Raw genomic sequence first — 25,491 nt, 5'->3', positions numbered from 1 at the left:
TCAGGGAGAACGAAGCGACAGATTCCCCCTTTCTCACTCGGTCTGGGAGGGCTGTCCACTGGCACCTTACCTTTTCCTATTCGTCGTCGAGGCCATGAGCAGTTTCCTCTCAAGCCAAGAGACGGGGCTCCAAGGATTGCGTCTCCTCTGTACTCGGGAGCAGCAGCAGGACTCAGCGTTCGGAGATGACACAACAACATACCTATCTGGAAATGTGGGGAATCTCCAGAGATTCACTGAGGCGATCGAGATCTTTTGTCGTGCATCAGGAACGCAAATCAAACTGGCACAAGTCATGTGGTTTCTAGGTAGGCTCTGCACTGCTGCTTGATGCATTTCTAATTGTAGTTCCTATCTAGCCCGAAAAAATAACCTTTAAACTGCACATACGATGTTCTTCCAAAATAAATTTACCCACACCTAATAAATTAACTGTTCCGTGAGCAGGTATCTAATAAGTCTTGCTGTCTACCACCTCAACAGAACCTTGCTTTGTGTTATGCCTTGTGCAGTGCTTTTTTTTCCCAAGAAAAGATCGTTCAATTAGTAAACATCCACATAATGCAGAATACAACCCTCAGTAGAGATTCACATAGTACAAAGGACCTTCGTGAGAGGTCAAGATAACCAAAAGACACAGGACCACCCTCTTCCCAGCTGGCCACTCTCCCAGGGAGGATACATCAGAGAAGGGTATGGGAAAAGCCACATTGGGGCCTGTAATACCAATTCAGCCCATTTTGCAAAACACATACCCCCCCCCTCCCTCCAAACAGACACACACTCCCCTTCCCCCCCCTTTGCCACACACACACAAAAATCAAATGCAGAAGGGACCAGGACTCCATGGGCGCAGGAAGGCTGTGCGATACTGCTGCATCCACTCACGGTTGCCGGTGAGGCACTCCCACCTCCCCCAAATGATGTGAATGGCATCTGCCCAAATAAAATGGATCGTCTTCCAGGCTGGGCGATGGAGCCATCAATGGCCTCACAGCATCTAGCCCACCAAATATGCCAAGCAAAAATGCTGCCCATAAGCTCCCATATTCGGCTTACACTGGCCTTTGGGGTCCATTGAAGAATACCGAGGAAGCAGAAATTGGCAATATCCAAAGGAGTGTGAGTTCTTGGCTGAGACTTGTGCCATCCTCCTCATAGAGTAAACCATACTCACCTCCATAGCCCATTTAATCACACTCCATGTGCCCTTGCCTGACCATGATAATTGGCTAATTGTTGGAAGGGGAAATCGGCTCCACCCACTTGAGTGGGCCCCGGGTGTGTACGAAAAAAAAACGGCGAGTGCTCGGTTCAGATGTAAACAATCAATGAATCCTCCAAACCTTCTATGCCTTCGGGCAGTCTCAAAGACAACAATGCTAAGTCTCTACCAAAGCGCCACATTGGTTGTGCGTGGGTGGCCGTCCAGCGATAACCAACCACGTTCCCACCGCAACAATGCGGTGTGCCAATAGCCAAAGGAAGATAATAATTTTCCAAGGTCAAAAACTATTCCAGACTTGGTGCCAATAGTCTATAAGAAAATTGGAGGAGAGGCATTAGGTCTTCCGATTGGTAGCTGCCACCACCACGATACCATCTAGCTCATGTAAAAAAATGTGCCGGCCCAAATGGATAGTGTTCTACAAGAAGGGGATACCAAAAGCCTCTGGCCAAATGGTCGGATCCCCCCAGCACCACTCCTCAAGGTCCCACTAAATCCTGGTTAGGGGGCGGCTCTCCCAGAGCCATAGTTGCCATGCCAAATCACCTGCAGCCTCCATAGGAGAAGTCGATGTGCCACCTGCAGTTGTCAAATCCCACTAACCTCACCCGCTGTGGTAGAGTCCTCCTCTATGAGGTCAGGGCTATATAGAAGCCGTCCATAGTCGCCCGCCCCAAAGGTAGGTGGTGTGGAATCCCTCTGGATGCTGAAGGGAACACACAACATGATGTCAATGCAATCATGGATGCATTGAAGCTATACGGATAAGCTGCTGGATTGAAGCTTAATTTTACTAAGTCAAAGCTATTGGCTCTTAAAGAATGTGACTGGCGTTCCATTCTTTGGACAAGATTCATATTGCCTCTAGACCAAATAGTACGGCATCTTGGATATCCTATCAGATGAAAAGTGCCTCTCAAGCAAGAAGGAAATGGGTTATGGATAAGCTAAATCACAAGATTGAGTATTGGAAACTATCGACATGGCCATTGCATGTAGACACAAGAACCTGTTGCTCGCAAGGTGGTGATAAAAAATTATTTTTTTTTTTTAAACAAAAACAAAAACAAAAACAAAAAGCAAAAGAAAGAAAGAAAGAAAAAAAAAAACAAAAAAGACAAACATAAGGGAGTCACACATATGGCCTTCAATATCACAAGAAACTCCTAATGATCTTAAATAGCCATTGCATTTTTGTTAAGCTTATAGCTTACTATTCTTTTGGCTAAGTTAATGTAGAATATGCTCCATGAGTACATATCCATACTCATGCACTGGAGCACATTTGCACCAAAGCCTCACCATCGACAACTTTCAAGTACATCTCTCGATGGGGGAGCCATGGTGGCCAAAAGCCTGGTTAATGGTACAACCCATTGCTTGGAACTTTCCTTCAAATTGCAAACCTCTCCAAACAAGGATAGAGTCTTCACAACACAATGATATCTAATCCTTCGTGAAGATATCGATATTGGCCTCGCAAGTCAACGTAATTCTTTCATGCCTCACCAATAAGTGGCTACTTCAATAAAAAGTTTTAGCTTAATAAGAGTCTATGTGACTCAATTCTTGTACTTCATGTATATCTGCTTCATAAGAGCACTTAAATATACATAAAAGCATAAAAAACACATGGGAAGAAGCATGCAGAAACAGGTCCTACTCAACAGATTTGACAAGAATCCTGCCACAAAAAGGACATCCTTGATGGCACATTTGATTGCGACAATGAAAACAAAAGCTTTTGGCGATTGGATAGTTTCCCATTAAGACGTCATATTTGAAAGATTTTAAGGCCGGATTGTGAGCTACCCAAATTCCACCAAACTTACACATGACTAGCAAATGCTTCTTTATCATCTTTCTTGGTCAGGCAAACCTCTAGATAGAAGCAACTCTTTTCGAAAAGAAAGTACTTATCAAAGCAGGGCTTTTCAGCACTCATTGACTGCACTACAACCTAGAAAAGCATACTTCCTCTCCAACTTTGGTGTATGCTTAGTTGATGATGTTGTTGATGATCAAGGCAATGTATTTCCTTTTCCATAGGATGTTAGAAGATGCAATCTGGGTATGCATCACAAGCATGTACGATATGAAGTAAAATCTATATTGCAAGATTTTCAGCCGATGCCTCCACTTGAGGAGGAAAGATTAAGAGATTGGAAATTTGATAGGCAACTTCCAGGTTACTCTCCTTTCTCTTTCCATCACCTCACAGAAGCTAGAGCTTATAAAATTCTAGTCCCTCCACCTTGGATACAAACCCAAAGTATACTCATGCAAGCAACATCTGCGTGTTCTCTTGCATTACGTGAACCAGCCCTAGTCTTGCTACCAAGTGGAGCTGAAAGTTTCCTCTCCTGTAAAGTACAGAGCAACCAACGAGGCACAACTCTAGCCTCTTCTGTTGTTGTCCATTCTTGCTCTACTGCTTACTCCACATTCTCAGGTGTAATGATCTCATTCGTGGGCTGATTTTGAGTACCCAAATGCCGTCCATTAGGCAAAGTTGATGGTTGATCTATTGTGCCATCAATTCCCAACGGGAGAAGTCCTTCAAACATGTTAAGTGGGCTTGAAGGTGGCTGTCCAAAAAATTCAGCCACCAATGGCTGGTCTTACAACATCTCTACTGTCCAAAATCCTGTGTGGAAGGATTAAAGAGACGGTAGCCTTTACTACCACTGCTATAACCCACAAATATGCACTTAGCTGCTTTGTCATTAAGCTTACCTCTCAATTGCTGAGGTACATGTGCATAAGCTATACATCCAAAAACTCTAAAGAGATCAACTTTAGGTTTCTTTTCGTGCCAAGCCTCATATGGCGTTATGGTTTTCAATGCTTTGGTAGGGCATCTATTCAACACATGTGCAACACACATTATTATCTCCATCCAGAATTTGTGAGGCAATCTTTTGCCTTTAAACATGCATCTAGCCATATCCATCAAAGACATGTTCTTTCTCTCAACAACACCATTTTGCTGAGGAGAATATGCATCGTGCATTGATGCTTTATGCCTTGTTCTACCATAAATGCTTTGAAAGCAATGGACATGTATTCCCCCCCTCGATCAATACGGAGGGTCTACACTTTGCAACCTGTTTGATTTTCAGCTTGGGCCACAAAATGCTGAAAACATACAAATACATCCGATTTTGCCTTCAAGAGATACACCCAAGCAAATCTGGCGTAGTCATCGATAAAGGTTACAAAGTATAGATGCTTTCCAAAAGATGGTGTCTGCATAAGACCACACATCACTGTGCACAAGCTGTAATTTCCGGACAGCCCTTGTTGATCCATCTTTTGGGAATGCGTTTCTTTGCATCTTACCCAATATGCACCCTTCACATACATGTTTTGGTGGCAGTTCTACATGAGGCATATCCTATACGATTTTATGCCTTTGCAATAGCATCAAACTACCATAATTCACATGCCCAAACCTGGCATGCCACAATTCTGCCTCATGCATGGCAGGTGTAAGAGCGGTAACCATATGAGCATCATGCTCTCTGTTGTCAAACATGTCAAGCTGATATAACCCATGGTACAATGTGCCGGAAGTGACCAATGCATAGCCACCTTCACAGTCTTTCACTGGGCATCTGTCGTCCTCAAAATTCACTGCATATCCTCTTTTAGCAAAAGAGGAGATGGACAGCAAGTTCTTAATTCTTGGCACATACAATACATCTCAAAGACATAAATTTGCACCATCTATTGTTGTGAGAATCAGCTCACCAACACCTTGAAGTGGATAAGAAGAATTGTTTGCACGTGTTACCCGCTTGCCTTCAAGGGCAGCCACAAGCTTCTTAAACAAATCCCTCCGTGAGGTAATGTGTTTAGAAGCACCACTGTCAAGGTACCATGTGTTGTGTCTTTCATTGACACTGAGAGACGTATGCTCCAATGATGCATCATAATTGCAAGTAAGGAAGTCCACTCATCCTACACAAGATTTACTGATGCATCATCTTTCCCTGCAGGTAAGGAAGAAGAATCTATAGCCATGCCTCTTTCCTTTTTCTTCTCGTTTGCAAGCCTCTTTCTACACCCATTCAAGTAATGACCTGGCTTCTTGCAGTAGTGACATTTTTAGCCTTTTGTGAAGGATGTCCCGAAACAACCTTTGGTTGAAAACTGTGTTTGGCTTTTTCCTTTGCCCTTGGCTTGGGCAGCAAAAGCCCCATTACTACCATGCATGCTGGAAGATTTGTTCTTCCAATTCTGTTCCTCTTGTAGCAACAAACCAACCAACTCTTTAAACAAGATTGGTTCTGGGTTTCCCTTCATAGATAGAGTGAGCGATGTGTTCAAGTAGGTTTCTTGCAAAGATGATAGTGTCTCGGAAACCAACTCCTTTTCGAAAATGACCTTATCAATATTGAGCAGCTGCTCCCGAAGATCCTGGATCTTCATAAGATGATTAGCCATACTATCACCTTCATTCATGTCCAAGTTCTCGAGCTCTTTCTTGAGAAATGCAACCCTGCCCTCATTCTTTGCCTGATACATGGTTTCAAGTATATCCCAAGCTTGTCGTGAGGTCCTGCAAGACCAAATATGCGGTATGATTTATCGCTTTACGAACAAAGCAATCAAAGCCATCGCTTGGGCATCGCGAGTATCCCATCTCTTATGCTCCTGTGAGGGAGGAGTGCAAACTACAGCTTGTTGAGCACCACGGCCAGGCGTGTTAGGTGCTATGTCAACAGGGCGTACATCTTCACCTGACACATAGCCCCATAATCCTTTGGCCACAAGTAGATTTCGGACCGTGAAACTCCATAGGGAGTAATTACTGCCATCCAATTTGTCCAAGTTCTCGAGCTCTTTCTTGAGAAATGCAACCATGCCCTCATTCTTTGCCTGATACATGGTTTCAAGTATATCCCAAGCTCGCCATGAGGTCCTGCAAGACCAAATATGCAGTATGATTTGTCGCTTTACGGACAAAGCAATCAACGCCATCGCTTGGGCATCGCGAGTATCCCATCTCTTCTGCTCTTGAAAGGGAGGAGTGGGTACTGTAGCTTGTTGAGCACCACGACCAGGCGTGTTAGGTGCCATGTCAACAGGGCGTACATCTTCACCTGACACATAACCCCATAATCCTTTGGCCACAAGTAGCTTTCGGACCATGAAACTCCATAGGGAGTAATTACTGCCATCCATTTTGTCCTCTTGGGACAAAACCCCGAATATATCGGTCATATTTCCAGCCATGTACTGAAATCTCTTGCAAGAGAGATGCAAACACATGCAACTAAATATGTTGTAAAAATCACCTACAGGCAAAATCCCAAACGCACCAGGGCAACCATAAAGTCCTCTGTAAATGTTTTGCCCCGAATACAAGGCTGCAAATAAACAATGTTGAAAATCCTCATATTTCTGAGCACCAATGGGCTGATTTTATGTGTCAATTGCACATAATTTACAAAAGCCCCAAAAATATGTGTACCAATGAGCTTTAATTGTGCAATTAAGCACTGATTTAAAAGCCCAAAATTCTGTGTGTCCTATAACTACAATTGTGCAATTAAGCACAAATTTTGAAAATTCCCCAAATTTTCTCTCTGTCCTGCACCCTAATGCTGCACTGCACTACTACATGCACTTGATTTTCGCAAAGAATCACAAGTGGTCTCTCCATCGATCTCCATCCATCGTATGTGCGTCCTGATCGACTGTGACGATCTAGGCTAGGCCCCCAGATCTGTGCTCCATATAGCATAGCCGATGTGACCAGCGTGTCAAAAAGCCACAGCTTAGTGCGTGGCTCCTCAAACTGTACCTGTGAGCACATCCTCTCTAGACCTCCTAGTGCTGCAGTCAATCTGGCCTCTACTGCCCCCCTCATGGAAAATGTGGGCCCAGTGAACACCACTCCAAGATATGTGTATGAGTCAACATACTCCACTGTCTTCTGCCCATATGTGAAAATAGGCGCTGATCTCCAGACCCACTGAGCTGTAGTGTTAAACACCATAACCTTGGTCTTACCAAGGTTAGCTGAGCCCACTGTCCTGCGCATAAGCATGTAAAGTATCCAAGTGCCTCTGCATACCCTCTGGTGAGTCTGCTATAAGCACAATATCATCAGCATATAAGAGTAGAGGTATCCAAGTGCCAGCCGACTGGGCTCCTCTGTCCCCTCGTGTCCCAATATAATCAGAGATCTCATCAATGTATAGTCCAAATAGAGTCGGAGAGAGCGGGCAGCCCTGTTTCACCCCTATAGTGGAGTGTACTGGCTGGGAGAGACCCTCTGAAGTCCACACCTTCCCAACTACTGTCTCATAAAGTGCCAGAATACCCCAAATGAGCTCACATGGAACCCCCAAGTCTTGTAGCCTGCGCATTAGTCTAGCTCTAGGCACTGTGTCAAAGGCCTTGCAAAAATCCACAAAGCCACAGTAGATCCTCCTCCCATGTGCTCTACCCTTCTCAAGGATAGCCCTGAGGATAAAGATATGATCCAAAGTAGAGAATCTCCTCCTAAAACCGGCTTATCCCTGAGCTCGGACCCCTTGTCTCTCTGCCCATTTGCTCAACTCCTGCTCAAGAATAGAGGCATATAGCTTGGCCAGTGAGTGACCAATCATAATGGTGAGGTAGTTAGTCGGCAGGCTCGGATCTCCAGCCTTGAGTACCGGCACAATCGTGGAAGTACTCCAAGTCCCAGGAAACCCTCACACATGGCTCTATTAAACATGAGAGCTAGCAAGTCTGCAATCATATCTCTAGCATGTATGAAATGCTCGGCTACAATGCCCTCATGATCCTGTGCCCTCCCTGTATGCAATCTGTTGATGGCCCTCCTCACCATCTCTGCTGTGAAGAAGGTAGAAGTGGGTGGACAAGGCTCTGGAGGGTTCGGTAGTGGTGGCTGCTCTGGTACTGTGTAGAGGGAAGCTGCATACTCGCCCCATGTATCTGGAGAGGTAATGGCCGGAGGCGGGGGGTGCTCTCTAAGCAATCTCCAGGCCTCCCCAGAATCCTTACTCAAAAACAACTAATACATGTCTCTCTCCAGCCAAGCTAAGAACGCTCTCTTCTTCCGCCAAATGAGGCATCGAAAGATGATGCGTGACTGTCTATATGTAGTAACACCTGTGGCCACCTCTCTCTCTAGCCGGGCTCTGAGCTCCCTACAGTCATCATCATACCAACTATTCTGGGGCATGCTCCCAGGACGTGGTCGTACTGTGGGCTGTGTGTGTGGGAAGGCCGTCACTGCAGCTGTATGTAAAGCCTCTGTCAGGATCTGTGTGAGCTCTGTAATGGCCTCTGTGGATCCTCTGCACTCAACAAGCTGTAGATCTCTGCAGTGTATACTCCATCAGTCTCTCTACAGAAGGTATATCTCGGGTGATAGGAGGACTGCCCAACCTGGCGGATACTGTAGTGGAAATCCACCGTAAAGGAGAGAAGTGCATGATCCACCGTAACTCTGATGGGCCTAGGGCAAATCACAAAATCCTGGATACTCGGGATGAAGGTTGGCGAGGCTAAAACATAATCCATTGTGTTGGCCCCATGTCTGTGTGGAAAGCAAGTAAAGCCACTGGCAAGTGGATACCTCTCTAGGCCATTTAAAATGGCCAGCCCATGTGCAGTCCCCATCTCCAAGAGGTATCTCCCGTACTCAGTACACTCCACTCATCCTGTGATCTCCGGGTCAAACACATCTCCTCCACATCTATCTCTCTCAACATCTCCTCCGAAGTGTCAAAGAAGGAGGTCTGGTACTGAGCCGTTCGAGCATTAAAGTCCCCAAGTATGATAACATCTCCCTCCTTGGAGAACTCCCATATGTCCTCATCTAGAATCATATATGGAGATTGCCCCTTGGGCGCTGCATAATGAGATGTGTTGGGTGGAAAGTAACATATAGCAATGTATAGAGGTCTACCCTCATCTGCCCTCACTCTGACCCACATGTACCTCGCTCTCTCATCACGGCGCATAACATGGATGAGTGGCTAAAGCTCCTCTCTAAAAAGAATTGCAACTCCTCCAGATCCGCGACCACCATGCTTCGAACGGGCCTCCTGTCTACAAGTCGTCCCCCATCTGTATCCCGCCACTCTCGGTAATGTGCTGCCAGGGGTATGATGTGTCTCCAAGTAGAAGATGATGTCCCTAACTCTGAAGCTGTCCTCAAAGGCCCCCACATCCAGTCTCAATGCTCCGTTGCAGTTCCATACTGCAAGCCTCAGACTGGTCCCATAGGTCTCGCACCGTCAAGTGGTGCGTCTCTCTAGTATCACCACTCTGCCTCCTCTGTAAAATGCTAGCTTCCCTTTTTCTCTGGCTGCCCTAATCTCCGGCATGCACTCCCTCATATGTGCTAGCTGTGCCAAGGTGAGGTCATCTCCTAAAAAGATGCCCGTTTTCTTAAGGGCGGAGCGCTTGGCCAAGAATTCCTTCTTGGCCTCCAAGGTGGGAAAGCGTAAAATGAGAGCTCTCTCCTTCGAGCTCTCTCCTCCATTCTTGTCTTTCTTGCCCACTCTCCAAGCCCCCGTGTGTGTAGGCCTCAAAATGCCCATGCGTGTGTATAAATCTTTGGCTTCCTCCTCTACATTGTCACCGTCCTTAAGACCCATGATCCGCACATGAAGTTCCCTTGTCTTTCTTCTTTGTTCCTCCTCAATGGTTAGGTTCATAATCTTCGAGGTAGATGTGCTTTTGGCCTCCTTGTTCTTACCTTTCTTGACCACTTCTATCCATTTCTCCATTTCATCTACTTGCTTTTGCGTCTTCGTGAGCACCTCCACCCACGAGGAGGTCTCCTGGGCCTTCTTTTCTTCTCCCTCTTGAAGTGTTCTCACTTGGGCCTTGATGGTGTTCAGCTCCTCCATCATGACGGGCTGAATTTCACCTTCCTCGAGCTTATGTTGAGCACGTGCTTCTTCTATCTCCTTCTTGAGATTTGCCATCTCTGCATCTTGGGCTGCTATCCGCTCTTCAAGCTTCTTGACTTTGTCAAGAAGGCTCCAGTTGACCATATTAATTGCATTGTCCGTCTCTTTCTTGTGTTGTTGGATGGCTGCCTTGATCAAGTCTTCAATGTCGATCCTCTCCATCTTGTCTTGGGCTGAAAAAGGCTGGTTTCTGGTTAAAAATTAATTAACCCTTGGCCATAGGAAGAGCTCCGTGCGTGTCTGAAGCGCTTCCCACAAAGAGAGAGAGAGGCCAGAGGGGGCTGTTGCGAAGAAAGAGAAAGATAGGCAGCAAGCGGGAGAGGGAAGCAGGAGAGAGAGAGAGAGAGAGAGAGAGTGGCAGGAGGGGGCTACGAGGAGAGAGAGAGATGGCCGAGTCTTTTTGGGGCGAGCGGCCGAGTCCTTTTGGGGCGAGCAGAGAGAAGAGAAGAGCTTGTGGGGGCGCAGTGAGAGAGAGAGAGAGAGCGAGCGTCAGAGCAGGCAGGGCAGCAGGCGGGAGAGGGAGGCGACACAGGTTCGAAGAGAGAGAAAGAAAGAAAGAAAGAAAGAAAGTTATATTAACGTCCACGGGAGGCCGAATCCGGCCTATGGGACAGATCAGGTACATCCATTTACATTCCACTCTGGGTATCGATGCCAAAGAGGCATAAAACTGAAAAAAAATAACTCAAAATGAACTCTTAAGACTCTTAAGAGAGAGAGGGCAGCAGGCGGGAGAGGGAGGCGACACAGTTTCGAAGAGAGAGAGAGAGAGAGAGAGAGAGAGAGAGAGAGAGAGAGAGTCAGCAAGCGGGGCAGTAGGCGGGAGAGGGAGGCGACACAGGTTCGAAGAGAGAGAGGGAGGCGACATAGGTTCGAAGAGAGAGAGAGAGAGAGAGAGAGAGAGAGAGAGATTTTTGCGAAATGTCTTTGTCCTTAGAGAGAGAGAGAGAGAGAGAGAGAGAGAGAGAGAGAGAGAGAGAGATTTATTTTGGCTTACATGACGGCTGGCGGAGAAACAGACAACTCATAACCTTCACGGCGCATGTTCTCAATCAGAATCCCTGCAAAACAAAATACATATTTCTAACATTATTGAGAAAAAAAGGGAACTCCCATGTTGAAAGGGCATAGGACCAAATAGTATATCAAAGAGAACAAATATGAGTATGCAAGCAGCATTCCATCACGCTTTACGAAAGAACATGACATCAACAAGAAGTGAAACTAGACTACCACACAACAGTGTTCAAGAAGAGATAAAATTAGTGTCTACTTTGGCGGCCTCCATCGGCTTGACAAGGGAGGATACCAAATCTGTACAAACATAGTCTTCACTTTCCCTGGCTTCATGCGTACCAGACACCAGCACACACACTCATCCAAGACCTTTATAACTCCGGTTTCCTTGGCTTCCACATGCACCACATGCCAACTATGGTACTCACCAGAAAGCTTCAAGCCCAATAAAAATTTTAGCCCATCTATGGCCCAGCTTTTGAAAGCAACCACCCCCCCCCCCCCCCCCCAAAAAAAAAGCAGCAAAACAATGCAAGCTTCAGTTCAAAACTGTTTTTGAAAGATTTGACGTCTTTAAAGCCCTTACAATCAGCGCATACCACCGATTAGGGCTAAACCTTAGAACAGCCCAGGGAAGAGCCATCGACTGTCTAAGAAAAGCATGCATCATACTTGCCACCATGTGCTCAATCATGTAAAAAAATATCAATAGGTAATCCCCAACAGTACTAGCGTACTGTAAAACCACCAACGGAACCAAAAGCACACCACATGAGCACCGGCCATGCCTACCAAGGTAACACAATCAGCAATATCAAACACTCAAATTGTCATATCCAACAGCAACAACCAAAGGGCCCAACAAGCTGTCCATCCAAGAGCAATACCACGTGTTACCATCATCAATGGCAATGCAGCACTCACAACCCTCAGCAAATGTCATGTGCATGCACATGGACATGCTAATCCCTGATTTGCAGCAGATAAAAGACTACATCCTGGAGCTACATCAGCTGTCATAGGCATGGGAGGAATGGTGGTGGACCAGGTTTTCTGTCGGCCAGTAGTAAGGCATCTGGTAGATGGTGTTGGCAGAAAAAAAAATTGCAGGTCCAAGGAACTGGCCAACAGCAGGTCGACCGATTCATATATTCTTCAAAGGCCTATAAAAAGGCAAAAGCTTGGCTCATTGTTAGGCATCTAATCCCCTACTGGGATAGGTCATAGAGTAGGTATTGTAGTTACCTTGTGGGCATGCCTAGGGCTGCAGGGCTGCAAGAAGACACAGAGCTTCCGTGCATGAGGCATTCGTATCAGAGCTTCACGTTCAGCAATGCTAAACACCGATGGTGTCCCAGATGAAGGTGCACAGTCCAAGGAGAGTAATACAAGACATGTAAGAAGTTCCCAGGAGGTTGGTTGGTGGTGATCCACAAGACCCAAGGGGAATGGCAACCCTATGAGTCGGGTGCCACTTGGGGCATACCAAGAAAGGCTTTCAAGAAAACAATTCCAATGGATGATCATCATCCAAGGGGTAGAGTGAGAATGCCAAAGTCAATACTCAGAAAAAGAAGACCAGAGAAAGTGTTTAGGGACAGGGCAAGAAGGCAAGGGGACAAAGTGGAACAGATGCACAGATCTTCCTCAGATTTGGAGTGGAATTGGAGAGAGGGCAAGGTTTTCAGTAGAAAGGTTGCCAAGAAGGGAAGGATGACAGGTATGGAGATAGGGGATGATGACAGTCATCCAAGGTCAAAAGTTGGACTCCCATCATCAAGTTTAGCTAAAGGGGATGTCATGTGCATGCACATGGACATGCTAATCCCTGATTTGCGGCGGATAAAAGACTAGATCCTGGAGCTACAGCAGCTGTCAAAGGCATGGGAGGAATAGTGGTGGACCAGGTTTTCTATCGGCCAGCAGAAAGGCATCTTGAAGATGGTGTCGGCAAGAAAAGACTTTTTACAGGTCCAAGGAACTGGCCGACAGCAGGACAGCCAGTTCATGTATTCTTTAAAGGCCTATTCATTGTTAGGCATCTAATCCCCTATTGGGCTAGGAATTAGAGTAGGTATTGTACTTACCTTTTTGTACTATATGACTATACTGAAAATACAGCTCTCTCTCTCTCCTCTCCATCTCTTTTTGCGTTTTGCATCAGAATGTTCCTATGAAAGGTGTTTACGTCTGAAAGAAGACACAGAGCTTCCGCCCATGTGACAGCAAAATTGACATCCGATGGAGCACATAGCACACAACCAGCGGGGATGTCGGAGAACAGCGCAAGGCGCCTGTAAGAACATCACATGGCAGTCATCACAACCGCGGGAGGAGCCTTTTTTCCTGTTCAGGCAGCCACCCACCCGACAGCAACATCATCCAACCATCCACCCAATAAGAATCATGGAACAGCAGCCACACAAGCTCACAACAGCACCATGACAGCCTAGAGTGCATGCCGACGGTGGGGAACCTTCATCATATAGGGAGCCTCTCTCTTAGGTGATTCACCCGCACAACAGCAATCCCGAAGTCCACCCAGAGACTCGAGTTACAGTGACAGCATTCCCAAGCAAGCCTAGGGTTTTGCGCAAGTCCTCCTTTCTGCTTTTATCGTCCTGTGCTAATGGAATCAACCCTCTTTTTGAACGTGGCAGCCAGCTTTTCCCCATCTCTTTGTTTATCCCTCCACAATTTCTCCAACACATTGATAATTGGGGCTTTTGATTTAACTTTCGGTAGAAAGAAAAGGTATTCTAATTATAAAAGGTCATTAGTGTGTGTGTGATCACACCCCCATTATCCAGCACGGACTACAGATTCAAGGCCAAATAATCAAATGAACAAGATTGATGAGTGGAAAGTTGTATTTATATTTATCAGAAACAATTGAAATATCAAGGCCAATAACAACTGATTTTACAAGGCTCACCAGCAAGCTGTTCAGGGAGTTAATTATCTGGCTTAAGCTAGACAGGACATCACTAGTACGTTGTGAGATGTGAAAGCAATTGTATCTACAGGGTGCGATGGTCCGGAAAAGAAAATTAGGGCTTCATGGGCAAGTGTGAAACCCTTAAAATGGTAAGGATGCCTATACATAGAGGAAGCATCAAAAGGATATAAGGCTGAGAGGTTCTTGGAAATTCAATGCCAACGTCCGTTAGCAGGTGACAAGACGCTCTCTCACTAAACCTCAGAATTGATTCCGTAAGCAGATATGCTTGAAGCTTAGATGAAAGAAATAAGTTATTATAAACACCACCTGAAACAGTCATGAGACAACATACCTAGCTGTAGTTCTCCTCTTCCTTGCACTTCAAAAGCATCCTGTCCTGGAGTTGGAGCCACATTTATGGACAGATTGCTTTCAGCTTCAGACATCAGACGTTCTCCAATTTTGGGCCCAGTTAACTGGATTATAAGGATAAGAAGAGTACCAACATGATTAAGAACGATATCCTTACTAACATCAAAACATGTATACCGAAAACCCAAACTCTCACAGTTGACAGCAAAGGTGTAAGTTCAAATTTTGTGTCCACACACCTGTTTGCCATCACGGCCACCCAGAGGAGAATCATTAACACCAAACGTCATGGAGATAGTTGGAGGATCCATCTCAGTGGCAGGTAATGGAGTGGTCACCTGTGTCCAACTGCAACATCAGGACAAACAATCCACAGATAAAAGCATTACTTTAAAAAATGATAGACGAGTGGCAAACCTCAACAGCTGAAACAGTATGCCCAATTGATGGATTTGAGAGACCACAGAGTGAAACAATGTCGCCTGCCCCTGCTGAATCAACAGGTACAGTGGTTGTGCCCCTCCTTTTCATAAGCTTCACTACCTGTTAGATCAAACAGTTAGATATATCACTGTAGGAGACCATTGCACCGTGCCTTCTTCAATAAACATCAGTGAAGCATTCAAGGTAGACCCCAAACTTGACGAAGAGAAGAAAACATAAAAGATAATGAAAAGGAGGAATCCTCATGTGCAATCACTGCTGAACAAACCAGTCAGAAAGCTGAAAATGGCTAGAGCAAAAACACAAAGAAAGGGCCTGTAAATCCATATACTCAAAACCGCAAATACAATAATCCTACAGAACACCCACACTCCACAAATTTAGTATTTAACCTGTAGCATGCACCAAAACCAAAAATCTCTCCGCCTACGAGCTAAGGTTTCCCTTGGACCTGGTTCAAGGAAACAATCATACCTATCCTAAAGTTAAGGAACCCAATGAGTCCATGCCCATCCAAACATAGAGGAGAGAGACATTACTCTTGTTTTGTGGACTTCAGCAAAGCATTTTATATGCCCACTGACAAGGCTGATAATTAGGTGGGAGAATGAGGTCAATTAAGCATAACAACAATACATTGGCAGGTAACAGGTCGGGTTCACACAGCGGAAGTTCTCAGGAAAGTTGCAATGCACAATTGTAGCGCCCCAATCTCCCCCACACTCTTACAATTCCATCACATCACCTTGGATTGTCTTCTTGGGATCAGAATTTTCCATGACACCCGCACCCACAGCTCGCCCTAGCTTAAGAATATGCATCACTCACAGACCTAGAGCAGAGTGCTTCTGAGCACACTTCTCACACATCCTTCTCTTGGACTTACCGGTTGACCAGTAGCAATGCATCCAGAACCTTCTTGAGCACATGATCTCCCATCTCTAAAGTGAAGCAACCGTCCCTCCTCATCTAAAGCAAGCCTCCATTCCATTATTCCAGCTAAATTTGAATGCCTAATTTTAGCAGGTCACATATTGAAAGAACGTATACAATATCTCCAATGGAGGGCAAACGAAGGCTACCATAGCTGGCCTTATCATCCACCCTACTTAGAAAGTGGAATACTGTTGGTATTCAAGTGTACTGTGTAGTACATTCCATATTGCATATTGGTGTGGACAGCTGACGTGGAAACTGCTCATTTCAATAGGACACTTCTCACCCTTTGAAAAGAAGGACAACTTTGTACCACTTCATTCATATGTATATAATGCATGTAATTGATAAAAACATCATTTTGATTTACACAAAAAGGCTTGAAAAAAGGACTACCTGTATTCTTGCGAAAAAAAAACACACACGCCAAAAATACAGAATATTTACCTTACCCACTTCGACCACCTCCCCAGTTGAACCATTAAGACGTAGCCCATGCACTTTATCTCCAACTTGCACCAGTCCTGAAGCAATGCGTCCAGTTAATATTCGGCCAAAATAATTATCGCGCTCCATCATCGACACCTGAGTACATAGCAGAAGACAATGTAGATATGGACCCCAAAACAAACCAAGTCACTAAATATGGATCATACATGATGTGCATTGAACATGCCAGTGTGCGTGATTTTTTAGAAGCGTGCTTCCAATCCCTTGATACACAAAGCAGATTGCATTACGATCCTAAGTCCGAGAGGCTTAGAATAAAGACTTGACACTTGCCGCTCAACTTCAAAGCAGAAGTTACCTGTGAGCGATGAATAAAATGGATGGGCCACATCACCCAAAGGAGTTACCAAAGCATGTTCTAAGGACTGCTTATGTGACGCATTTTGTATGAAGAACTACTTGACAGCTTGACCCCACATGTTGATATTCCGTACTCTCATGCATGATGTACCATGATTCATCATTGATCGTATGACGACAATTGTAGCTACTAACCTTGGTAAGCTATAGTTACGCAAGTGTGTGGCATTTTACTTTGACTCTTTACTCTCAAGTCTGTCATTTGATATAATTATTACTTGGAGATATTTTTCTTTTAAGCTGAAGATATTAATATGCAGTTTCAGCATTCATACCTCATCTATTTTTGTGTATATAATTTTGGTCATTTCAAAAACAATTGCAATTTTTAATTGACATTATGATGTGTCATTCCATTTATTGTTTCCAATCCATTCCCCATTTCCTACTTTTCAGCCATGTTCCCCGTTCCAAGGAGTGGTCGTTCCCCGTTTCATATGCTTAAGCGTCCTCTTTGGCTCCATGACAAGGGGATGGTTATTAACACCTCCTCTCTCCAGAGCAAGTCATGCTCTCATAACCTTTGAATCTTCATGGAAGTCCTGATCTCTATAGAGGAATAGATAGAAAAGGAGAAGAGGCTGAAAGTTCTTTGCATTGAGCAATAGACTTTGGTCTCACCAATGTATCGCCATGTGCGGCCAAGCACGGTGGATCCTTGAAAGCCAAAGCGCTACGACCGTATGATGAAAACAAAGATCGAACAAAAATCAGGTCCACTAGGATCCTTTGTCGGCTATCTCTCGAAGCAATGGAAATCCATCCTCATTACAAGTGTATCCAAGACAAGAGGGAATCTCTCTCCCTCCACCGAATATCGTGGTTCTCCTCAAGCTCTATCTCAGGCCATCCCGTGCCTTGTGCAATCATTTCCTCAGCCCATGAGGCTTAGTACTCCACAAAGCATACATCGACTCCTTCAAAGTCTTCAAAGTGGTGTTCCAAAACCTTCAGACTGTTCTCCAAACTTATGTACAATCTTTCAAAAAGCTTCAATAATCTCCAAAGGATTGTCCAAAGCGATCCTACTAATCAGGAGGAGACTATGGATGCCCCCTTCTTTGCATATACAGCGCAGCTAGGCCATAGGATCCAGATGCCAGAGATAGATGGCACACCAACAGCAGCAACATATTGGAAGTCATAGGGCCTAACACAACGCTTCCTTTCAGATTTCCGGAAGAGGCTTTGGGACAGCTTTCGACCTAGAAAGATCACTCTTTGTTTGGCTGATGGCACACACGAGTTTGGCGGTCGGTACTTAGCTGGCAGTTGGAGGTCAGTCAGTAGCTTGTCCGCAGTGCGGCCACCATCAGGAGTCTCAGCAACATTGCCTTTGGGATTACCCGAAGGCTCAACAGATTTGCTTGCAGATTCTCCGCATCTTCTCTATGGACAAGGCATCGACCCGGATCATCACTTGGGGCACTGTGGCTTGGGCCACAGAGACTGGAGCGATCAGAGCTTATGAGGAGGATGGGGGAGGACTAGCCCTTCAGGTCTCTCACCATCATATTGTAGCAATACCAATCACAGCCCCTCCTACAGGTGACTGGCGGCCGGGGCTCATGCCAGAGATGGGAGATTTGTAGTAGCATTGCAACCTGGCACATTTGGCGTGCTAGATGTAGTGAGGCCATCGAGGGTACCCACACTGCACCGGTTGAGACCATCATGAGCATATGGCTCAATATCATTCACACCCTCCACGGTCAGTGGGGGAAGTTACAGGAAGGTTCTTACCGCATGCGGAAGCGGCAGGAAGCCTTCTTGAGACTTTGGAGACCTGGCCCTTTCCTCACAGATAGAGGCGGTGACCTCATTTGGCATTACAGACCACCTGTGTGGTTGTTCCTCCCCTCCCCTTGTATGAGATATTCATCTCCTCACAAAGCGGCCAGCCAGAGGAGAAACATCTCTTCCCCTTACGATCACTTGTTTCCCGCCCTTATATGAGGCGAGTGTGTGTTTAGCCCTTCGTGGTTGTACTTAGCCCTCTGTGGCTGTTTTTCTTTAACTAATTGAAGGATCTCTTTCCAGAGGAGAGGGGGGGGGGGGGGAAAGGATTGTCCTCCAAAGCAAGAAGATGGCCCAACACAATGAATGGACTCCACCAATACCTGAAATAGAGAGCTCGTGTAGGTCAAACAGCTCTACACAAGGCTGGACAGCACATGGGAGAGCCGTACAATAGTGGAGGGTGCCCAAGTTGCCCACAAAGTGACCATGCGGCATGAGAGGGAGAACCACAGCCTGTACACCAACGGACAACAGACGATGGTTCAGCACAGCCCTCAATCGACAAAAAGCAAGCGCCAGTCTGTAGGACATCAAGGGAAGCAGCAAGGGGAACATCAACTACCCCACAGCATAAAGTGCTGTGGAAGAGGGACTTTTAACCAAAACGATGTAGAGGCATCCCCACCCCTTTTCAAGGGAATGAAGAGAGCAGGTCACCCTTGCAAAAGCAATTGAGAAGGTGGTGACAACGGAAAGCAATGGAGAAGGCTGGTCGTGGGCTTCCAAATAGCCGCACCCCCATGCAAGGGGGTGGTGTTATGTGGTAGGCAGAGCCCCTGCCACTTGGTAGGGCTGCTACGTAGTAGGCACCACCACTCGGCAGGGCTGCCCACACACTTGGTGGGTGCCCACATCCTTCTCACATAGAAGTTCCCAAAAATTTGGCATCCATCCTTCTTTTATTAAAAAGGGGACCCTGTTTAATAACTTGCCTGCGACATATAGATGCACCTTCATGGAGGTACTTTACAAACATTGGACGTCATTTTGACATCACATTCCATGACCCACTCCACCACTTGACAGCATCACACCATCACTATCAGTCCGGGACTTTGAGCTCCTGTGATTATCCCAAATGTGAGAGGGTTACTACAGGAAGATTGAGTATCCATTGTCTAGACAAGGCCACTTGTCTCTCTGAAAAGCCTTTCAGCACATGGCAAAGATCAAAGTTTTCACTTTCTCATCCTCATCAGTACAGCAAATATTCCACAAAATGAGAAAAGGGTAAGCCTGTGGGGGCACTGGTGTCTGGATGAATTGTCAATTGCATGCAATTCAATCTTTAATTTGTCAACAATAAATTCATCGTTTCCAGCAGAGCATATGATGAAAACATAGAATTGTGCATCTCCACACTTTCAAAAGTGAATCAAAACAAGGGTTTTGGTAAGAAAGTACCAGCCTCAGCCACTAGGTTGTTTCAAAAAGGATGACACAAAAAAGTACACCTTTACACAAGGTTTTCAATTTGAACTTCTCCGTCGAAGTCAAAAAGCAAGGATGCAACCTCTTCAAATCAGAGGTAAGTCCTTCATGAATTTTTGCTACTCTATGCCAAACCAAATAGTTTAAGAGTAGTTACAAGGGGATGCACACTCACCAACATTTGAAATGGAGCTCGTGCATCTCCTTTGGGAGGAGGCACAAACTTCAAAACTGCATCAAGCAGTGGGGCCATGTTCCGTTCCTCCTCCTTTGGTTCCTTCACAAAAGTCCGTGATGCCCATCCCTCTTTAGCTGATGCATATAGAACTGGAAAGTCTAGTTGCTCATCTGTACAAAACCCAATACTTCTTTCATTCGTATGAGCAGAAACTGTCATATGCTTTCTACTCCAGGCGATTCTGACACTATGCATTGCCAGAAGCTTGAAAAAGTTTTTTTATCATTGGTCAAAAGAGATTAGGCAAAGCAAGCATGCACTGTCTTGTAAGAAGGAACAAAAGGGTGTGGCTTGATTTGTTTCTTTTCTTAGATATTTCCTTATCTAAAGGCCATTGTAAAGTATATACAACTAAAGGTATCTGTCTAACTGAGACTGACACTAAAATGCAGGTTTATCTGTATTGGTTTTGATGGGTGTTTTTAAGTGTGTTGAGATTACGATATGTGGACGATATTTGTATGTGTCAGTAGCTGCCTTCCTTTAACATGATGGTTTGAACCTCCTTTTTTGTTTTCCACTTGCCATTTGTCTACTTTGACATCAAAACTATGAATCGTGCATTGTGATAGAAGCTGGATATGCACAATGAAAGAGGCTATCTACTGATGGCATGACTTATCAAAAAAGGGTGATTTCTACCACTTGTTCGCTCAAGAGTTAAATCTTACCTGTTGCACCAAGGTTTGCAAACAGATCAAATATCATGCTTTCTACTTCTCCACATCGTTCTGCTGTCACTGCAACACAAATCAGTACTCGTGAATCAAGCTCTATTAAATAAAAATGAAGCATATAAGTTAGGATTGCAATGCTTCAGACGCACAATATGTAACATAAAGGAAAAAATGGCGAGTTAAATGCAAAATTACATCAAAGGCATTGATAGTAGAGCCTCATAATGACCTGCCGCAATGAGTTTCTGACCTAATTATTAATACATCATTTGAAGGGAAAACTTGTTCAAAGCACACTGCAACAAAGACTCCATTCACAATATGTTGCAGAGTACGTGCAGAAAAACCCAAAGGAAAGAAAGGAAAGGAAAAAAAACACAAGGGTCTATGAGACCATGATAGAACATTGCAGAGTGCAACCAGCATAGACAGAAGCATCTATTCTACGATCAACTCGGAGAAAGCAAGCTATGACCTTGACAAAGTGGTGTTATATGAAGAGAGGCAGCCCCCCCTTCTTTTTCCCACAAGCAAACACTGGCCAGCCTTGTGAACGGATTTCCACAGGGGAAGGCAGGGTTGAAGGAGGTTCCCTCCAGTCATTTCCGCAGCCCCAAGTGTTCCTGCACTTTGGTTGGAGAATTAAACATGTTAAAATTTCCCGAATTCTGACAAGAGGAAAACTTGAGGCTAGGAAAATCTCATGCCTTACGTATTGTAACCTTGGGAGAGTGATTAGAAAAAAGTAGCTTTACGTGAGGTGATTTGTTAAGTTACACTAGAGAAAAAGAAGGAAGACGTGGAGTGATTTTAGCAATCAATTAGAAGAGATTACTTGTGGATCTATGATTCCATTTTACTGGCCTATTAAAAAAACTTGTGTAATCACTTTACAATTTAGAGATTTGGTTGAAGATCTGTTGATTGATACATTATGAGTCTTTTGTTAGTTAATTGTGTTGTGTTTACTATCTTTTATTCATTTCAGCTTCCTTGTGCCTCCATAATGCTTGTTAATCTGCTCATGTGTGAGTGTGCGGGGTCTTAAGTAGAGTAGTTGGAAGCCCAGCGGGGTGTGCCGTGACAGATTCAACCACATGTCCAAGATTTAATGATAGAGAGAGAGGGGAGAGAGAGAAGGAAATAAGGATCTTGCACAGTACACCACACTGAGTGAAACCAACCTCTGGTAGAAACCAAAGTGCGGTAGACTAGCAGTCACCCAAACATAGTTGTAATCCAACAAATAAGACAAATAAGACAGATAGAATGGGAGCAGCAAACTCTGCCCGGACAATGTCATGTGGGACAGAGAGTTTGTTGCGGATCATCCGTGAGAGCATGAGAATATGAGGCCTCTCTATCTAAGACCATGTGGAGGTGGCGACCCCAGGTGGCCATACTGCTACAGCATATATCAAAGCAGGGGTGACTAGTGTGTCAAACAACCACCCCTTCGTGCAGGGCTCCTGGAAGTGTGCCTGGTGACACTGTCTCTCTAGCATGGCCAAAGCTGCATACCCTCGTGTGAGTCTATCCCTGGCTACCTGTGCCATAGTAAATCTTCCCGGCAGAGTCGTAAATGTAATCCCCAGGTACATATAAGTCTACCACCTCTACCTGCCCTCCTGCTAGTGTGAAGATGGCCTGTCGTCGAGGTGTGGAAAGTCATGGCCTTGGTTTTCCCAAGGTTCACTGTAAGTGTGCAGAAGTCATCGAGTGCATGGAGATGGTGCTGTAGTCCCATCCGCGACTCAGAGACCAGAATAATATCATCTACATATAGCATAATGTGGACTGCGGTACCTGGGATGTCTACCCCATCACCACCACCGTGACCAATGAAGTCAGCCACCTCATCGATGTATAGCCCAAATAGTGTAGGAGAGAGTGGGCATCCTTGCTTCACGTGCTAGCAATAACATCAGATAGCCCCCCGGGGCATCGTATGCACCCGAGGACCTGCTCATATAAAGCATAGATGCCCCAAACCATCTCTGATGGGATACCCAATGACTATAGGCGCTGGAAGAGTCTCTCTTGTGGCACCGTGTCAAATGCTAAGAGCCTTGAGCTTGTCTTTGGCCCCGGCTCCCACTAAATGTGTCAAATTTCACAACAGCTCCCCCTTCCTCATGATCCTTCGCCTTACCCATAGGCGTTAGATTATCGTAAGGAAGTGGCTTCACAAGATTGCTACCCCTTGCATTCATGCCCATACTTGGGTCAATATTGCCAGTTCCCACACCTTGCATACCATGCAATCCTGCTGATCCTCCCATGTTTCCAAACATACCACTATGCATACTGGGTTACATGCCCTCTATTTGGAAGGCAGCCGAAGCCAGAATGATGTGAGGGTATGCAACTCTGGGCTCACTTGAGAGGCATTGTTCACAGATACAGTTTTAAGAGCCGAGGACGAAGCTCAGACTGTTTGACACATTAGTCACACCCGCATTATTGTATGGAGCTCCCATTTGGGGTCCCAATTTATATCACAAGAGGAGACGGAGAGGGGAGTCAGCAGTGGCACATACAGGAGAGGTATATGGTGGGTGGAAGCTGCAAAGGCCACTAGTGATGATGATCTCGCACATGATCAAGAGTAAGCCTTCAATGCCACATGAGATTGTGCAAGCGGAGATAGGGGCTGTCCCTATCGTGATAGAGGCTCTTTTCTAGACAGTGACATACTCACATAGATTATGGGAGCTCCCACTAGATAGATACCCCAGCTTGCCCTCAAGTCCTCGAGACAACTAGCACTTGATGGAGACACGCAGTGTTAGTATGCACACGTGAGCACTTGGTTAGGTATGCATGGCATGCAGATGGGCCACTCCCACTATTTCAGTACAGCATAGAGGCTAGCCGCACAGAATTAAACAGGGTGATCAAGAAGGACACTGTGAGATTGGATACTCAGAGGACCTAGCATCCATCCCTCCAACCCCTAGGGACAAAGATAGTTGTCTACAGAGACCATATTCTTCACATGACAGAGGACAGCTTCATCATACACCCACACTACATGGATACACGTCTCTCATTCCGGGGACGGTGTGCGATTGGACGGTTCCGCACCTCATCCCACCAGTTGAGAGTGGAGACAGCTAGATATGGGCTGAGAGCCAGTTGCACCAGAGGACAGGACATGTCAACTTTGCCATACAAAGGCTCATTATATATGTAGATGCCAGTATACTCCGAGATCAAGGGGAGGTTCCACTGCCTCTTCCGAGAGGGATTTGGACCACTCTCTAGGATCATGGACTTTCCAGACCAGAGATGCCTGGGGCTCTTTCTTCTAGAGCTCCGCAGACACAGGGAATCCCTACTGTGACCCAGATCAGCTGCACCAGCTCGAGGACCAGCACAGAGAGCTCTCACTGACTTATTCTAGACTAGAGTCCCAATAGCAGATCCACCCACTCCCCCCGACCTCCAGGCTGATGCAGGAGCCTGGCCGAGAGGAGTGACATTAGACAGAGCCACAGAGCTATGCAGAGCTCGACACCCCCAACATAGTGGCCACCGCCCCCACCCACATCACCTCAAGAGGATCAAAGCCATCATTTCCCACCACCGTAGGACTTTCTCCTCGCCCTGTCAGCCTCACTACACTGGGTACCATGTTGTAGCGTCGTATGCGAGATATTCTTGGTTGATGCTAGAGCTTGAAGCTCTTTGTTTTCTTTGTTTTTTTCACGTATATTTTCTTAGTTTTACTCTTGGTACCATCATGATGTATTCCATGGACAAGATGTAACATTTTGGTCTCATAGGTCATTTTGGCCTTTTGAAGACGTTAATACAACTCCCTCCCTCTCTCTCTCATCACCAATTTCTTCCGGACCCTGGAGGTGGAGGACACTGACATAGTGGATCTTGTGGACCCTCCACAAGCTGCTCTAGACCTACCTCGCCCAAGAGGAGTTACCTCGGACCGAACCTCTGCACTCCAACGTGCTCGACGCCCTTGACCCCCCCGTCGGCCACGATCACCTCATCGGCTCGAGATCCAGGGCATGCTCCACCGCCATCGAGCTACCTTTCCACGTGACATAGCTGAGGGAGACCTCTCGGCCATACTCGTCAACCCCATGCTTGACATTTTGGAGAGTGGTATACCATCTACTCAGAGCTGATGTTTCTCCATTGTTTTTATGCTCTTAGTATTCCATGACCAGTTTCCATGGACAGTTTTGTATCACCCCAGTGAGATAGCTATATTTATGTTTTCACTCTGTTTTATTTTCCATTCCATGATGAGATATGCCATGGACATTATTGTACCACTTTGGTCTCATAGGCCCATAGGGTCTTTAGTAGACGCTTCATATCTCTCTAGTAACTTGAAGAGCTCTCTCCACATCGAGCTCATGAACCTTCCATCCCGATCGGAAATTATGACCGTCGGTAATCCATGGTACTTGAAAACATGTTTGAAGAATAGTTTCGCCGTCTGATACGCAGTGAGGGGCGGCTTGGCGGGAATGAAGTGAGCCTGTTTTGAAAAATAGTCGACCACAACGAAGATGGTGGTGTACCCATGTGACTCGGGCAACTCGCCTATGAAATCCATGCTA

At 45.7% G+C, this 25,491-nt stretch overlaps 2 protein-coding genes across 2 annotated transcripts in view; both read right to left on the bottom strand.

The window, feature by feature from the left end:
* The window catches only part of EMB2785 (elongation factor family protein), a 66,315-nt gene that overhangs the window by 4,094 nt on the left and 36,730 nt on the right, over positions 1-25,491 (bottom strand). Inside the window, exons 4-10 of the mRNA XM_086812609.1 lie at positions 20,894-20,962; positions 20,160-20,332; positions 16,331-16,468; positions 14,921-15,046; positions 14,743-14,841; positions 14,484-14,607; positions 11,171-11,234 (exon numbers count right to left, since the gene is read on the bottom strand). Of these exons, the coding sequence (XP_086668735.1) occupies positions 11,171-11,234; positions 14,484-14,607; positions 14,743-14,841; positions 14,921-15,046; positions 16,331-16,468; positions 20,160-20,332; positions 20,894-20,962 (793 nt within the window). The remainder of the gene's footprint in view (positions 1-11,170; positions 11,235-14,483; positions 14,608-14,742; positions 14,842-14,920; positions 15,047-16,330; positions 16,469-20,159; positions 20,333-20,893; positions 20,963-25,491) is intronic.
* LOC147629379 (uncharacterized) lies at positions 9,376-10,413 on the bottom strand. Its single transcript, XM_086812610.1, has one exon. It carries the CDS (start codon positions 10,333-10,335, stop codon positions 9,493-9,495), a length of 843 nt encoding a protein of 280 aa, XP_086668736.1. The 5' UTR covers positions 10,336-10,413; the 3' UTR covers positions 9,376-9,492.

The sequence above is a fragment of the Cibotium barometz genome, chromosome 18, assembly GCF_041138505.1.
Source record: "Cibotium barometz isolate CiBa-2024 chromosome 18, ASM4113850v1, whole genome shotgun sequence".
In the NCBI taxonomy this organism is placed as follows: domain Eukaryota; kingdom Viridiplantae; phylum Streptophyta; class Polypodiopsida; order Cyatheales; family Cibotiaceae; genus Cibotium; species Cibotium barometz.
The sequence above is the reverse complement of the archived record's forward strand: the minus strand, read 5'-3'. Positions and strand labels throughout refer to the sequence as shown.

Coding starts and splice junctions, on each gene's coding strand:
- LOC147629379 (XM_086812610.1), bottom strand. CDS start 10,335: ATGGAGAGGATCGACATTGAAGACTTGATCAAGGCAGCCATCCAACAA.